Source organism: Garra rufa, chromosome 14, assembly GCF_049309525.1.
Source record: "Garra rufa chromosome 14, GarRuf1.0, whole genome shotgun sequence".
NCBI lineage: Eukaryota > Metazoa > Chordata > Actinopteri > Cypriniformes > Cyprinidae > Garra > Garra rufa.
This window is the reverse complement of record NC_133374.1, coordinates 15,491,104-15,508,387: the sequence shown is the minus strand read 5'-3', so window position 1 is coordinate 15,508,387 and position 17,284 is coordinate 15,491,104. Positions and strand designations below refer to the sequence as shown.

General features: G+C 35.0%; 1 protein-coding gene across 1 annotated transcript in view; it reads left to right on the top strand.

The window, feature by feature from the left end:
• The window catches only part of LOC141284314 (serine/threonine-protein kinase NLK-like), a 24,140-nt gene continuing 6,856 nt past the window's right edge, over positions 1-17,284 (top strand). The window contains exons 1-2 of the mRNA XM_073817321.1: positions 1-87; positions 195-350. Coding sequence (XP_073673422.1) covers positions 1-87; positions 195-350 — 243 coding nt within the window. The remainder of the gene's footprint in view (positions 88-194; positions 351-17,284) is intronic.

Below are 17,284 nucleotides of genomic sequence, written 5' to 3'. Positions count from 1 at the left end.
ATGACAAGGAAGACCTCTACTCGCAGACCACCATTGCAGGCATCTTTATCACTGTCTCAGCTTGTTGTGCCTGGTGGCTGTGAGCAGGTTAGTTGTCACCCTGATGAGTTATCTGAGTAATGTGCTGATGGAAAGAAATGGGACCGCACTGTCAGCCACTGCAGCCAGTATCCTGCATCCAATGGCTCTTTCAGTGGCACAGATGGGGATTGGGAAATGTGACTGCTCTTTGGATGGCAATGAGAAGCGTTTGCCCACACAGCCGGGCCAGCGTTATTTCCCTGCTGGCCTTCTCCACTGATATGGGCCCTTGCTTCTACCTAGACCCCTTGCTGTATGAGAGAGGGGAAGTAAAAAGTACATTTTAAATTATTTTTGGACTCCAGTTTGACCCAACCTGAATTCGAAGTTAAAGGTAAATTATTTTCATGAGATTTTATGAAAGTAGCTTCAAATGTTATCTGAAACACAGTCACAATAATATTTGATTAGGGACCCAGAAATAGTGTAGAATGTTTATAATGTTTTAAAATGTTTAGTAGTATTAATAAAATATTGCAAATAATTATTTATTACTATAACAGTGTTCAATATTTCTAACGATTCCATGTTTTATTTTATTTAGTTTTAATATTTTTTTAATTAGAAGGAATTTTTGGCCAATCCCTAGTCTTGTTAATACAATTATATATACACTATAACATCATTTACATGTATAATTATTTGTATTATTGTAGTCTAGAATAGTCAATATTTCTAGTGATTCAAGTTTTATTATTTTATTTTATTTTATTTATATTATTTTCATCATGAATGATTTGTTAGCATATTCCTAGTCTTTTTATTTATTTTTCATCATTAATTCAGTTTTGGCCTATTCCTAGTTTTATTATTATAATTAATAATATAATATAATCTATATAAAATTATTTATTATTATTATAGTGTAGAATGTTCATTTCTAATGATTCAAAGTTTTAGTATTTTATTTCATTTAATTATCATTGTCTTATTATATAATATAACATAATTTATATAATTATTTATTATTATTATAGTGTACAATCATCAATATTTCTAGCGATTCAGATTTTGTATTATTTTATTTTATTAATTTCATCATAAATAAATGTTTGGCCTATTCCTATAGTCTTATTATTATTATTATTATTATTTATTGACTTATTGATTTTAGATTTTTTTATTATTTTATTTTTTTATATTATTTTCATCATGAATTAATTTTTGGCCTATTATTAGTATTATTATTAATATTATTTATAAAATATAGCATAAGTTATATAATAACTATTTATTATCATTATTATAGTGTAGAATGGTCAACATTTCTAGTGATTTAAAGTTTTTATTTTATTTTATATTTTCATCATGAATTTTTGGCCTATTCCTAGTTTTCTTCTCATTATTATTATTATTATTATTATTATTTTTTTTTTTTATTTATTTATTTTTTTTATATATAATTTTCATCATGAGTGAATTATTTTTTGGCCTATTCCTAGTCTTATTATTATAGTTAATAATATAATATAATTTATATAATAATTATTTATTATTATAGTGTAGAATGTTAAATTTTTTTAATGATATATAGTTTTAGTATTTAATTTAATTTAATTTTCATCATTAATGAACTTTTGGCCTATCCCTAGTCTTATTATTATAATTATTTGTATAATTTAATATAATTTATATAATGATTATTTATTATTATTATTATAGTGTAGAATGTTCAATACTTATAATGATTCAAAGTTTATTTTTTTTTATTATTTTTTTATCATGAATGAATTTTAATTAAATTAAATTTAATTAATTAAATTTTTTTGGTACATTGATGGTGTCATCATAATACCATAGTACTTTGATATATTCGGTTTTCTAGACAGGCACAGATGTTGAAATGGTGCAGAATCAACACTTTCTCTCTTCTTCAGAAGATACTGCAATGCAGGGACGATCTTTACTCCCCCCTGTTAAATAGTCTTATCTAATGTGAAAACTTTCCCAACTCTCAAGTTTGTTGTTCTGCTGAACAAGTCAAGCCCTGAGGTGCAGAGATCAATGCAGATGTAAAATACTGTATTTAAAAGCATTATTGGGCTCCTGTAATACTGTTGCCATGGCTGACAGAAAATCCATGCATTAATTAATATCTGAGGCAAAGAGGTTTGTGCATGCGGCTCCAGGCTCCAGGCGGCCCCCGGGACCATCCCTATCAAACACACAATCAGAGCCATCGATCAGGCAGTTAAATTTTAATTATTCTGTAAACAGACTCATTCATTTTGGGAGTATGCAGCTCTTGTGTGGCTGCAGGTGCTTCTGGGCTATTGGCTGCAATAAACAGTTAAATGTGATTGTTCTAATATAACGCTGATGGTAAGATCTCACGTTCAATAGCTGGATCTTGTAGAAGAGTGGTTTGAGAAGATCCTTTCTTCTGTTTTATTTATCCCAAGGGACTTTAAAATATCAAACTACTTTTCATTTATACAGTTCACTAAATTTTGCAGAGTTTTTGATGTACCTCCATGGCAAGTGCTAAAAACAGAGATTCGTATCAGAGTCCAATGATTTTATGCTCACAGAAATACATCAGTTCTGGAATAAGCTAAAAAAATACAAGATTTTGGTTGCAGACTCTAGAGCTAATATTGATTGTAAATGGCAGCTAACATGAATCAGGGATACACCTGGGAACTGGGGAAAGATATGGTAAGGTTGCATCATAAGGAAAACAGCAATGAAGCAGTTTTATCCCAAATCTCGAAATGTCATTCTCGTGACATTCCCCCCACAAATCAGTTTGGACGATTGTGATGCAGAGCACGAAGGTGGCTTAAACCACAATCTGTTTTATAGTTTTATTACACGGCTTGAATACTGAATTCTGATTGGTGGATCACAACATTCAGAGGTCAAATATTTCCTAATATTCTGACGTCAATGAAACCAACGCTACTTTTATGTCTCTCATATCGCAGACTACAAATGCATTAGTTATTGACTGTCGTGGATTCAGAGAAATAGTCAGAATTGTGAGATATAAACTTGCAATTCTGAGAAATGAAGTCGCAATTCTGAGAAATAAAGTCAGAATTGTGTGATATAAACTTGCAATTCTGAGAAATAAAGTCGCAATTCTGAGAAATAAAGTCAGAATTGTGAGATATAAACTTGCAATTCTGAGAAATGAAGTCGCAATTCTGAGAAATAAAGTCAGAATTGTGTGATATAAACTTGCAATTCTGAGAAATAAAGTCGCAATTCTGAGAAATAAAGTCAGAATTGTGAGATATAAATTCGCAATTCTGACTTTTCTTGCAATTGCAAGTTTACATCTCGCAATTCAGACTTTTTTCTCAAAACTGTGAGATATAAACTCGCAGTTGCATGTTATAAAATCAGAATTGCGAGATTTAAACTTTCAGTTCTAAGAAATAAAGTCGCAATTCTGAGAAATAAGAATTGCAAGATATAAACTCACAACTCTTACCTCTTTTCCTTAAAATTGCGAGTTTAAATCTTGCAATTCTGATCTTATAACAACTGTGAGGTAAGTCTGAGAACAAATCAGTCTTTTTTCACTTCAAAATTAGACTTCATTACTCACAACTGTGAGTTAATATCTCACAATTTGGATAAAAAAAATCTGAATTGCGAGATATAAAGTCTATTGTGAGAAAAAAGTCAGAATTACATGATACAAACTCACATTCGCAAGTCATTATTCTGACTTTTTTCTTGCAATTATGAGGGTATATCTTACAATTTTGAGAAAAAAAATTGTGACAAAAACTTGCATTTGCAAGGAAATAGTCACAATTTTGACTTTATTTCTTGCAATTATGAGTTTATATCTGACAATTCTGAGAAAAAAAAGTCAGAATTGTGAGATTAACTCTATTGCGAGAAAAAAGTCGTAATTCTAGATACTAAGATACTAACTTGCATTTGCATCGAAAATAGCTGCAATTCAGACTTTATTTCTCGCTATTGTGAGTTCATAAATTTGAGAAAAAAAGTCTAAATTGTAAGAAAAAAGTCAGGATTGCAAGATACAAACTCACAATTTTGACTTTATTTGTTGCAATTATGAGTTCATATCTGAAAATTCTGAGAAAATTCTACAAACTTACATTTGCGTGGTAAAAAGCTGCAATTCAGACTTTATTTTCCGCAAGTTTCTCGCAAGTTTATATCTTACAATTCCAAGAAAAAAAGTCAGAATTGCGAGAAAAAAGTCAGAATTGCGAGATACAAACTCACATTTGCAAGGAAAACAGAAAAAAAAGAAAAAAGTCAGAATTGCGAGAAAAAAGTCAGAATTGCAAGATACAAACTTGCATTTGAGAGGAAAAAAAGAAAAAAAGTCAGAATTGCGAGAAAAAAGTCAGAATTGCGAGATACAAACTCACTATTGTGAGAAAAAGTCAGAATTGCGAGATACAAACTCACATTTGCAAGGAAAATAGAAAAAAAAAAGAAAAAAGTCAGAATTGCGAGAAAAAAGTCAGAATTGCAAGATACAAACTTGCATTTGAGAGGAAAAAAAGAAAAAAAGTCAGAATTGCGAGAAAAAGTCAGAATTGCAAGATACAAACTTGCATTTGAGAGGAAAAAAAGAAAAAAAGTCAGAATTGCGAGAAAAAGTCAGAATTGCAAGATACAAACTTGCATTTGAGAGGAAAAAAAGAAAAAAAGTCCGAATTGCGAGAAAAAGTCAGAATTGCAAGATACAAACTTGCATTTGAGAGGAAAAAAAGAAAAAAAGTCAGAATTGCGAGAAAAAGTCAGAATTGCAAGATACAAACTTGCATTTGAGAGGAAAAAAAGAAAAAAAGTCCGAATTGCGAGAAAAAGTCAGAATTGCAAGATACAAACTTGCATTTGCGAGGATAAAAAGAAAAAAGTCAGAATTGCGAGAAAAAAGTCAGAATTGCGAGATACAAACTCACTATTGTGAGAAAAAGTCAGAATTGCGAGATACAAACTCACATTTGCAAGGAAAATAGAAAAAAAAGAAAAAAAGTCAGAATTGCGGGAAAAAGGTCAGAATTGCGAGATACAAACTTGCATTTGCAAGGAAAATAGTTGCATTTCAGACTTTATTTCTCGCAATTGTGAGTTTATCTACAATTCTGAGAAAAATTGCAAAAAAAAGTCAGAATTGCAAGATACAAATTCGCATTCGCGAGAAAAGAAGTCGCAATTCTCACTTTAGTTCTAGCTATTGTGAATATATCTCACAATTCTGAGAAAAAAAGCCAGAATTGCGAGATACAAACTTGCATTTTAAGAAAAAAAGACAATTCTGATTTTATTTCTTGCAACTGTCAGAACTTTTTTTTTTTTTTTAATTTTTTATTCAGTGGCAGAAACGGGCTTCCATAAATTTCACAAATAATTACAAAGAAACAGCAAGTTAACACGCTGAATTACAAGTGAAATATTTTTGTATTTTCTTGTGATACATACTCCAATAATTTACATCTTGAAAATATTCATTTTATCAGTTTAATATTGTTGCAGACTTCATTTAGTTATTGAACTGATTGTTTTGTATATTGTTTAGGAGTATTTGTTGTCTTGTGTGTGTGTGTGTCTCTCTCTCTCTAAATATTTTGGTAAAACTATTACATTCACTCAGAAGGAAAATTCTGTTATTAATTATTCACCTTCATGTCATTCCAAACCCGTAATACCTTTGTTCATCTTCAGAACACAAATTAAGATATTTTTGATGAGAATACTTTTTGTGCACCAAGAAAAGTGGTACTTTTGTGAATCCGTGTTGAAGACTGACACAGAAGAGAAGAAATAGTTGAATAAAGTCGTTATTTTTGTTTACTTTGCACACAAAAAGAATTATCGTAGCTTCATAATATTTTGGTTCAACCAGTAATGTCACATAGACTATTTTAACAATGTCCTTACTACCTTTCTGGGTCTTAAACTTGGTAATTCTGTTGCTGTCTACGCAGGGTCAGAAAGCTCTCAGATCTCATCAATAATATCTTCATTTGTATTGCAAAGATTAACAAAGGTCTTACAGATTTGGAATGACATGAAGGTGAATAATTATTGACAGAATTTTCATTTTTAGGTGAACTATCCAGTGTTTTTTTACAGTCATTTGCAGTCATGACTGTTTTCTTTTATGAAGCACAGCAATAACTATATCATATTCATGTTATTGTTTATATGGCATTGAGCTTTAAACATGGATTGTCACAGCTGGCCACAGAATGAGTATCAAAGCATTTTCATTTCATTTTGACTAGTAGTGTGTTTAATGGATAAATGACAATGGATATAAAGATGGACAAATAACCGTCTTGCCAAACAAGATGTAAAGTGCCCCTGTCAGAAAAAAAGGAATATTTCATATCTCACACAAATTTTAAGAGACCGTCGCACCCCGTTGACAGATGAATTGTCTGCAGCTGCTTGTATATTTCGCCTGCTAAATATGAATTATCTTTCAGACCCAAATTATAGCAATATGTGGATATGTGATCCACAGGATACTGAGAATAACCTAAAAAAGTGTCATGTATTATCCATAATGCTGCAATCGGAGTAAGTTATAAGGAAATCGTTAAAACAAACCTGAGGCTTACGGCTGCTGATGAAATATCTGCAAAATCAAGAGACTGAGAGGGAGACCAATGCTTTCATTTAGAGTGACTAATATATTTGGAGGTGGGTGTGTATGGCCATCAAATACATCAAGCAGCATAGATGGATTGGCTAAGGCTTGATTACACCCATTTACTTTCCAGCGAGCCAACGCTCCTTTTTTTAAGAAGGAACGTTTACACCAATCAGAGGGAGTGTGTAATTTGTGAACTCTTAGAGTGTGAAATCTGAAGCTATTGTGCAAGGGGTCATCAAGATCTCATCAGCCATAATTTAACCACTTTTGTGGCAGGTTTTTTGTCGTCCATGTCTGTCTGTGTCATTTCCTGAAGACATTCTTTGTGGTTAATGGTAGTCTTGAAGATAAGAGTAAAAAATGCCTTTATTGTCGGTCAGAACCAGGGCTCAGTTCAGCTCACATAATAATTTTTTTTAAGTTAAGTTGAGAAATTTTACACTTCTGTATTGATAAATGAAGGGGTTTCAGTTGAATATATATATATATATATATATATATATATATATACAGTTGAGGTCAAAGGTTTATATACACCTTGCAGAATCTTTATTTAGTACTGACCTGAATAAGATATTTCACATAAAAGACATTTACATATAGTCCACAAGAGAAAATAATAGTTGAATTTATAAAAATGACCCTGTTCAAAAGTTTACATACGCTTGATTTTTAATACTGTGTTGTTTCCTGAATGATCCACAGCTTTTTTTTTTTTTTCTTTTGTTTAGTGATTTTTTTTTCAGCATTTTTGTTTGTTTGAACCCTTTCCAACAGTGAGTGTATGATTTTGAGATCCATCTTTTCACACTGAGGACAACTGAGGGACTCATATGCAACTATTACAGAACCCCTCACTGATGCTTTAGAAGGAAACATAATGCATTAAGAGCCAGGGGTGTAAACTTTTGAACAGGATGAAGATGTGTACATTTTTCTTATTTTGGCCAAATATCACATATATATATATATATATACATATATATATATATATATATATATATATATATATATATATATATATATATATATATATATATAGAAGATAAAATAAGACAAAATAAGTTAAATTTACCATGATCCACAAATTCCAAAAGTTTTCACCCCCTGGCTTTTAATGCATCGTGTTTCCATCAGTGAGTTTTTTTTTGTAACTTCTGTAATAGTTGTATATGAGTCCCTCAGTTGTCCTCAGTGTGAAAGCTGGATCTCAAAGTCATACAGTCATTGTTGGAAAGGGTTCCAATACACAAAAATGCTGAAAAACCAAAGACTTTATGGGACCTGAACATTTTTTGTTCAGGACAAACAAGGACTTATGAACAACTATTACTAAACAAACAAACAAAAAACACAGCTGTGGATCATTCAGGTAACAACACAATATTAAGAACCAAGTGTATGTAAACTTTTGAACATGGTCTTTTTTTATAAATTCAACTATTATTTTCTCTTGTGAACTATATGTAAACTTATTTTATGTGAAATATCTTATTCAGGTCAGTACTAAATAACAAATAACATGCATTCTGTATGAACACTTTCATTTTGGTAAAATAACTAACATTTTGCAGATTCTACAAGGTGTATGTAAACTTTTGACTAAAACTGTATATACACATTTTCATTTTATTTAGCAAGGATGCATTGAATTGATGACAGTAAACATGTTTTAATATTACAAAAGGTTTCAAATAAACACAGTTCTTTTCAAAGATTCCTAAAAAATGTATCATGATTTCAACAAAAAATATTAAGCAATATTTTTGTGGAAACAGACTGAAGTAATGGCTGCTAAAAGTTTACAAATCTTTACTGCTTTACTGTATTTTAAATAAATAATAAATGCAGTGCTGGTTAGCATAAGAAACTTCTTTCAAAAACCAAAAGCTTTTTCCTAACCTTTGACTGTTAGCGTGTATACGCTCATGCGCGCACACAAAATTTGTTTGTTGGTTTTATTTTTAATTAGATTAAAGCCAATTAGTTTATTAATACTTACTTGTGAAGTGAATTAAAATGTCAGACTGCAACCTTTGTTTCATTTTTTAATTTCTAAGCACAAATAACAAGGACTCGCTTTGCTTATTATAAAACTAAATGCGTCAGAGGACACAAAAAGGCACATTTTGATTGTTGTTTCATAAAAAGATTGAGAACCCAGTCTTGCCAGCGTTTCATCTTTTCAAAGGATTTAGTTATTAATGAGGCTGCATTTCCATCAAATCCAGGGCTTTTAACAGCTCCTGTCGATGAATGGATGACATCATTGGCAAGCTGCTAAGAGCTCAATAGGCCTAGTGACAGACATTGGCTGAGCAACACAATTAATTTCTCAACACACACCAGGCGCTACTGGTCATTTTCTTCATCACAATCTTTACATTCAGCTTCGTTTCTCCATCGACCAGCCAGACACGGAATAAAATAAAAAGCACATCACAATTTGGCGAGAGCAAGAGAGAAAATTGTCCAAAAGCATCTCAGTAATGTCCCATTAAACTCAATCAAACCTTTTCTAGGTGAAATAGCTCAATTTCTGCTAAATAATGACAGAGAAATAAGTTTTTTTTTTCATCTAGGCTTTCTATCAGAAACATCAAAGGCACTTATTCAGTCTCTAAAGTGAGCAATTCAACACATATTCTATTGATGTTCAAAAAATTGTTACAATGTACAGATTCTCACATACTTGGAGCACAATGCCAAGCTGTAACGTTCAACCATTTGCTAAGCTCCACCCACTTCAGTTACTGTCGCTATCTTAGACAAACCTTATAGCAGTATGTTCAGAATGAATTGAGATTTCTGTGAACAGCATGATAAAGCTGAATTAATTGTATCCTCACACCAGCTGGAATTAAGTGTGACATTACAATGTGATTAAAATTTCAGAGGCAAATCGAGGCAAACGCTTCCCACAGTTAACTGGAAAGAGAAAACCTTCATTTGATAGTGATTACAAGCAATGACATGTAAGTGTAAGTAAGGAAATCACTTTCTAATGTTTCTGCAATCAGTTCACTATGGTCCTGTGAAGTGTACAGCAGCTGTGAGCTCTAATATGACCTGAAGCAATCATTTTGAGGCACTTTGAACCAGACACATATTTCTGTTTTATTCACTAAAGTAACAAGAAAAATGTTAGCCAGTGATTGTATCCCAGCAACCGTTTGGAGCAAAAAGCTCAAAAGTCCTACTTTAAGTTCTACATGTTTATTAGAGAATAAGGACTAACATCTATGGCAAGTCGTTTTAGCCTAAAAGCGTTACTCATCGTAATTGCATTTTTACTAGTAACAATGCCAATTAAAGAGCTCTCTAATTCAATTCTTACTAGTAGCAATTACAATTAGAGAACTCTCTAAATACATTTTTATTAGTAATAATTACAATTAAAGAGCGCTCTAATTCAGTTTTGTAAGAATTCTGATTAGAGAGCTTTTTAAGCTTTTTAATTCAATTACAGAGCTCTGCAATTAAACATATCTTTAAGGTGTTTTTTTTACTAGTAAAAATTGAATTATAGAGCTCTGTTTTACTTGTAATAATTAAATTACAGAGCTCTCTAATCTGAATTATTACTAGTAAAAACTGAATTGGAGAGCTCTTTAATTGGAATTATTACTAGTAAAAATTAATTTAGAGAGCTCTCTAACTGTAATTGTTACTAGTTAGAATTCAATTGTAGAGCTCTCTAATTGTAATTCTTACTAGTAAAAATTATGTTGTAGAGCTCTGTAATTAAAAATGAATGGAAGTCAATGGAGACATATGACTAGTAAAAATTAATTTGTAGAGCTGTCTAATTGGAATTGTTACTAGTAATAATTGAATTAGAGAGCTCTGTAACTGGAATTGTTACTACTAATAATTTTATTAGAGAACTCTCTAATTGTAATTGTAACTAGTTAAAATTGATTTAGAGAGCTCTCCAATTGAATTGTTAATAGTAAAAATGCAATTAAGACGAGTAACGTATAGTATATTTTAGGCTAAAACGGCTTGCCATAAACATCTGTCCTAACTACAAGCAACACGTCAAGGTTCCAGCGATAAGCAATTTGTCTGTCCACACCACACGCGACGCGACAACGCGACACGACAGAATGCCCCAAATATCACAGCCATTCAGAAGCGAGAACTGTACTGGACTCCCAACGAAATAGACAAGTTTATAATTTAATTCATAAATATTAAACCTGTTTAACATCAGTAAATGTACATACTGAGTGCCTGATACCGTCTTTTTATGGAACACGCTTGTTGGTTCGCACTGAGTTCGCAGTTTTAAGGTATGTGTTTGGTTTATTTTCAAGATGTGAGGTAAACTATCTGTTGTTGCTTTCAGTATGGCTATAAATGTCACGCAGTATGATATTCAAACTAACATTAGAGACTTTTAACATTAAAGAAAGCGCATATCAGTACCTGAGAGTATAAATGTCAGTCATATGCTGTTGTTTCAGCCACGACATTGTAAAAATAGAAATCATTTAACTTTGCATGTTTCCATCGCGGCTAGTTAGAACAAAAACTCATATTAACATGGAAAAGATCCTTTTATCGCGTGTTGTGGCGTCGTGTGTAGTTAGGACATGGTGTTACTAGTATTGTGAATTACAAAATGTCCATAAAGTTAATGGATAGGCTAATGCTGGCAGAAAATTAACAGTACTTTTTCATTTTCTATATGGATTTTATTTATTTATTTATTTTTGTCACAGTGTATCTTAATCAGCAAGACATACCCAGTTTCACAGACAAGGCTTAGGCCTAGTCCCAGACTAAAATGTAAATCTGAGCTGTTTCAACTGAAAGAAACTTGCACTGATTGATCTTAAAATATTAATGCCTTTGTTTTGTCTCAAGATGGACACCTACAAATTTTTTTCTAAGGCACATTTTAAAAAAATTACTTAAATGTCCTAATTGAACTATGTCCTAATCCTGGTCTAAGCCCTGTCTGTGAAATCAGGCCTAAGACATTGACGGAATTTTTTTTATCATTGACGGAAAAATCTGAAGGCTGTCCTTCACTTTAACAGATTACACTGAGGGTGATCTGTTGTAACTTAACTATAATTCCCACTTCTGTCCAGTTGGTGTATGGGATTATTTTTGTGCCAATAAGACTGACCGTAACTTTATAAAACTGAACGTAACTTTCCAAGAAACGATCAAAAATATGCCACTGCAAAAGAAGAAAAACACATGAAAATGAAAAAATGAACTCAGTCGCACGAATTTAACATGCTCTTCAAATATGATTCATTCTTTGTTAATGATTGTCAAAGAATCGTGATCGCGAATCATGGATTCTGAATGCGTTGCCACAGCTTTCGCTTCGCAAATTTTCGTTTGCTGTTTTGGCACAAACCTCTCGTGGGGGCGGGCTTAACAGCGATCTACTCTGATTGGCTAATGAGCTTTTGATGGACAGCCCCGATCATGACAGTACCCCCTCCCTACGGAACAGCTCCCAGACGTTCCCAAAGTCTGGAGGGAGGAGGAACGGAGGAAGGCAACTCAGGGGGAGGGATGGCGGGCCAGGCCCGTGCAGCGGAGTCCCATGGACCGGCCTCGCCGCCCGAGGAACGTGAGCCGGCCCCGCCGCCGCGTCAGGAACCGAGACAGCGGTCGCCTCCGCGTCAGGAACCGAGACGGCGGTCGCCTCCGCGTCAGGAACCGAGACGGCGGTCGCCTCCGCGTCAGGAACAGAGACGGCAGTCAGTGTCGCATCAGGAACAGAGACCGCGGTCACTTCCGCGTCAGGAACAGGGAGCGCGGTCGCCTCCGCGTCAGGAACAGAGACCGCGGTCACTTCCGCGTCAGGAACAGGGAGCGCGGTCGCCTCCGCGTCAGGAACAGAGAGCGCGGTCGCCTCCGCGTCAGGAACAGAGAGCGCGGTCGCCTCCGTGTCAGGAACAGAGAGCGCGGTCGCCTCCACGTCAGGAACAGAGACCGCGGTCACTTCCGCATCAGGAACAGGGAGCGCGGTCGCCTCCGCGTCAGGAACAGAGAGCGCGGTCGCCTCCGCGTCAGGAACAGAGAGCGCGGTCGCCTCCGCGTCAGGAACAGAGAGCGCGGTCGCCTCCGTGTCAGGAACAGAGAGCGCGGTCGCCTCCACGTCAGGAACAGAGACCGCGGTCACTTCCGCATCAGGAACAGGGAGCGCGGTCGCCTCCGCGTCAGGAACAGAGAGCGCGGTCGCCTCCGCGTCAGGAACAGAGAGCGCGGTCGCCTCCGCGTCAGGAACAGAGACGGCAGTCAGTGTCGCATCAGGAACAGAGACCGGGGTCACTTCCGCGTCAGGAACATGGAGCGCGGTCGCCTCCGCGTTAGGAACAGAGAGCGCGGTCAGGGCCGCGTCAGGAACAGAAACAGCGGTCGCCGCCGCCAGACGAGCGTCCTCCACCGCCCAACGAGCGTAGATGGCCGCCATCCACACAGCCGCCTCAACGACCGCCGCGTCCGGAACAGAGATAGCGGACTCTGCCGCATCCACTGTCCAACGAGCGCAACTGGCCACCATCCACTCGGGCAAAGTCACCGTCTCCTTGAAAAAATTCCTCCCCGCTGGACCCATCTTGGATGGCTGCATTCTGTCACGTTAATAAGCGAGGTCTGGGTCCAAATGCAGGGAAAAAGGGTTTTAATGAAAATAATAACAAAACAAACCAAAAAAGCCAACACGGCAGACTAAACATAAACTGAAACATAAACTGAACAAAACATAAAACAAGGTCAAAGTCCATGATCAAGAACACAAAATACACACAAGACAGAAGACAATGCAGCCATGAAACAGGAATGAAAGGTGAGAGTTCTTATAGACCAGATGATTGTGAACAGATGTGTGTGATCAGTGCTGATGACAAAGACAGGTGAATGCAATCAGGAAGTGCAGTGTAGGAACAGCGCCCTCGGGAGGCTGAGGGAAGACCCACAGCCCCGATCATGACAGTTGCTCTCTGACCTGGAAGCACAGACGGTGATGTCAGTGGCGCGCATATTGGAAAGTTGCTGTGGTGTGCAATATGTTGTGCTTTGTTTAGATTAAGTATTAAAGTATGGCGAGTTTTTAATGCCTTTTACCTTTCCGTCGCCATCAGTCCGTGTAATAAAGTCTATTTCATGTATGATGATGATGTGATAATGATATTTCATGTTCTGTTTAGCTGTTATATTATGTTTTGCATTAAGTCCGATGCTTCTTTTTCTTTTTGTAATTATTGTAATTTTTGTAATTATGAGTCATGTCTTTTAAAATGCGTAGGTCTATGTTAACCATTCACATGTAACACGATTTCAAGTCAATAATAGATTCCATTAAAGAGCAAAACAAATAGTAATGATAATTTAAATTATTATTAGGCTACCCAGTCAAAAAGTAGCCTAAATTATGTCAGTGATTCTCATTTTTAAAGAGCATCTAAAATTATTTTATTTTGATCTGTAGTATAATAAAAAACAAATAAAATGTATTATGAAGAATATTAAATGAACTTTATGCTAGCCTAACGAATTTTCTTTATAACGAATAGCCTACTTCAAAACGAAGCTTACATAAATTCATAAATCACGAATATGATTAAATAAAATTATTTGTTCATGCATCAATCCATTAAAGAGCAAAAAAAAATAAAAATAATAATAATAAAAAAACGAAATTCTTGAAATTCGTCTGCTGTGTATCCAAATCCAAAAGCGTAAACTTATGAATTGAAAAAGCCAAGAAATAAATCACAACAATATAGAGATTTTTCCTATCAAGAAAAACGTTTGATAAAATTACAAAATTAATGCTGAATGATATATGACAGGGAACACTTCTCCGCTATAGCTGCACTTGGTGTCAGTGACAAATATTAAATATTTAAAAAAATCTTTGTGAAAACGAATGGCAATGACTGGTTCTTGGATTCTAAGATTATTATTTTTAGACACAGTCTGACACTTTTTTTTGCCATGAACAGACCCAGACCTACTGGGCACGATCCGTCGTCAAGACCAAATTCCATTCATGACAGTCCTGTAGCGTGTCGGCTTTAGTTTCACGAATTTATCATGTTTGGGACGCTAATCAGCCATTTTAACTGAAAGATGAAGGCGGTGATATTAATGTTGTCCACTAGATGGAGCCACATGATAAGGAATCTTCTAGGCCTAATATTTTTCGAGTTCCCTTCGATCAGTGGGACTGACAGCTCGACATCCATTTTTCCCAGTGAACTCATCTGGCCACAGCACACATTTCCACTGTCTCTTTGACTATCTGAGATGAGCTCTGGCCCAGTGAACCAGCAGCATCACTTGATATATAGCTTTCTGATGAGCCAAACCTGATAACCTTACCTATTACTAATTTACCCTGCTCACAAACTGTTCCAAAACAGCTTATTTGGATATTCTATAACCCTTTTTTTATTTTGCCTCTGTCCCAACTTTTTTTTAGTGTGGTGTAGCCATCAAAATCAAAATTCGTTTATATTTACAAAATATATTTAAGTTGGTCAGTGAAACTTTGAAAATCTTTTCTTTGTACTTTTGTCAATTAAATAAAAGTTAAAGAGAATTATCAAATTTACAGATTCCTGATTTGTATTGCATTTTACAATTTGTTATTAAATGATTAAACATTTATCTGAAACATTACGTATTGTTCTTGTGATTTTTATTCATGCTGGAAAATGTATTAATTATTTAAAAAACATTGTGTCTATTTTGTACTTTTTAGTCATCAAAATAATTGGATAATAATATGAAAGTGTACTTTGATTTTTATTCTTAAGATTTTTTTTCTATTGATCTAGTATTCTGACAATCCAAAACTTATGATTTCATTCTTAGCTTTATTCCATGTGCAAGGAGAGTACAAACAGTGCCTTCAGGTGATGAGATTTTAAAAACAAAAACAATAACTTTATTGTTTCACAGAAGAAAGAAAATAACAATAGGGCTGAATGAAATTAAAATAATTTCAGCCTATAGTGATTACTTGGTTTTGAAGTTTTTGATTTTTGTTAACTATCCCTTTAAGTAAAATGCAAATACATTCCTTTAAATAAAATAAAACACAAGGCTATATATTTAAGATATTGTTTTTATTACTTATGTTACTTGAGTTTAAATAAACATGTTCATCTTAGATTTTTATTGTATGAAACTGGGGAAATTACAGCTGTGCTGACAATGTATTACAAATTAAACAAATCTAACAGAGACATATCCTGTGCTTCCAGGTCAGAGAGCAACTGTCCATCAAAAGCTCATTAGCCAATCAGAGTAGATCGCTGTTAAGCCCGCCCCCACGAGAGGTTTGTGCCAAAACAGCAAACGAAAATTTGCGAAGTGTAAGCGAAAGCTGTGGCAACGCATTCAGAATCCATGATTCGTGAAAACGATTCTTTGAAAATCATTAACAAAGAATGAATCATATTTGAAGAGCATGTTAAATTCGTGCGACTGAGTTCATTTTTTCATTTTCATTGTGTTTTTCTTCTTTTGCAGTGGCATATTTTTGATCGTTTCTTGGAAAGTTACGTTCAGTTTTACAAAGTTACGTTCAGTCTTATTGGCACAAAAATAATCCCATATTGGTGGCGAGTGCGCTCCAGTGTAAGAGCACAGGATCCAGAACAAAAACGAAACTGTCACAAACCTTCAGTGTTGGGCAAGCGTGGTGGTAGCGTCGCTGTTTTCTGAATCAAATAGCTTTTCAGTAGCTATTATTTTGATCAAGTAGGCGGTAGCGTCAACAAAAGCTACAAGCTATATATTGTTCTATACTTTAAGCTCAAATCGGAAATATAACTGCTACGGATCACTGATCCTGGGTCAGTAAGCGGCGCCACCACCACTAAACCTCGTGACGCCATTGGCTCATTGAACTGTCAGTCAAACTGGCTCCCGCCTCTCTCGTGAATGAAGTGCGGCGCGCAGTCTGAAGCAGCGTGTTGGCAGACTTGAGGTAAATAAAGAAGTGTTGATTGAAAAGTACATGTTTTCTGCATTTATAACACAGCACTGTATTTATAAAGGCTAATGTTTTTTTTGCATTCGAGGAGATGAGACGACTGTTTTAGCACTTGTTGTCGAGACAACCAAATTGCTTATGTGAAGCACTGAATCTGTATATTTTAGTTAAATGTCAGAAAAAAACTGAGCGCCCACATAGCAACAGAAAACTGTATAATCTGCAATGCAAAACTATTAGAACTAGTGATGGGCGCCTTGATTTTAGTCTTTGAGGCAGGCTAGTGCTCTGGGAAGATCTCAAACCTCAGAAGTACGAGATGGGCAGAGGGTGGGTGTCAAATTCATGGCGAAAGGCAAAATGTTTCGGTTCGTTAGCAAAAACAAACAAACAAAAAACGACCAGGGGCCTGTTTCAATAAGGAGGTTCAACCAACTCTGAGTTAAAACTTGAACTCTGAGTTGACTTACCCTGAGATGGGAAACTCTGAGTTTTCGGTTACAGAACAGCTGAAATGAGTTAGTTCAATCCACTCTGAGTAGGTTGACTCTGAGTTTAGTGCTTGCAGCTTGACTATGAAAAGCCCTGATCAATGGAGCTCTGAAATTATGATTCACCATGGC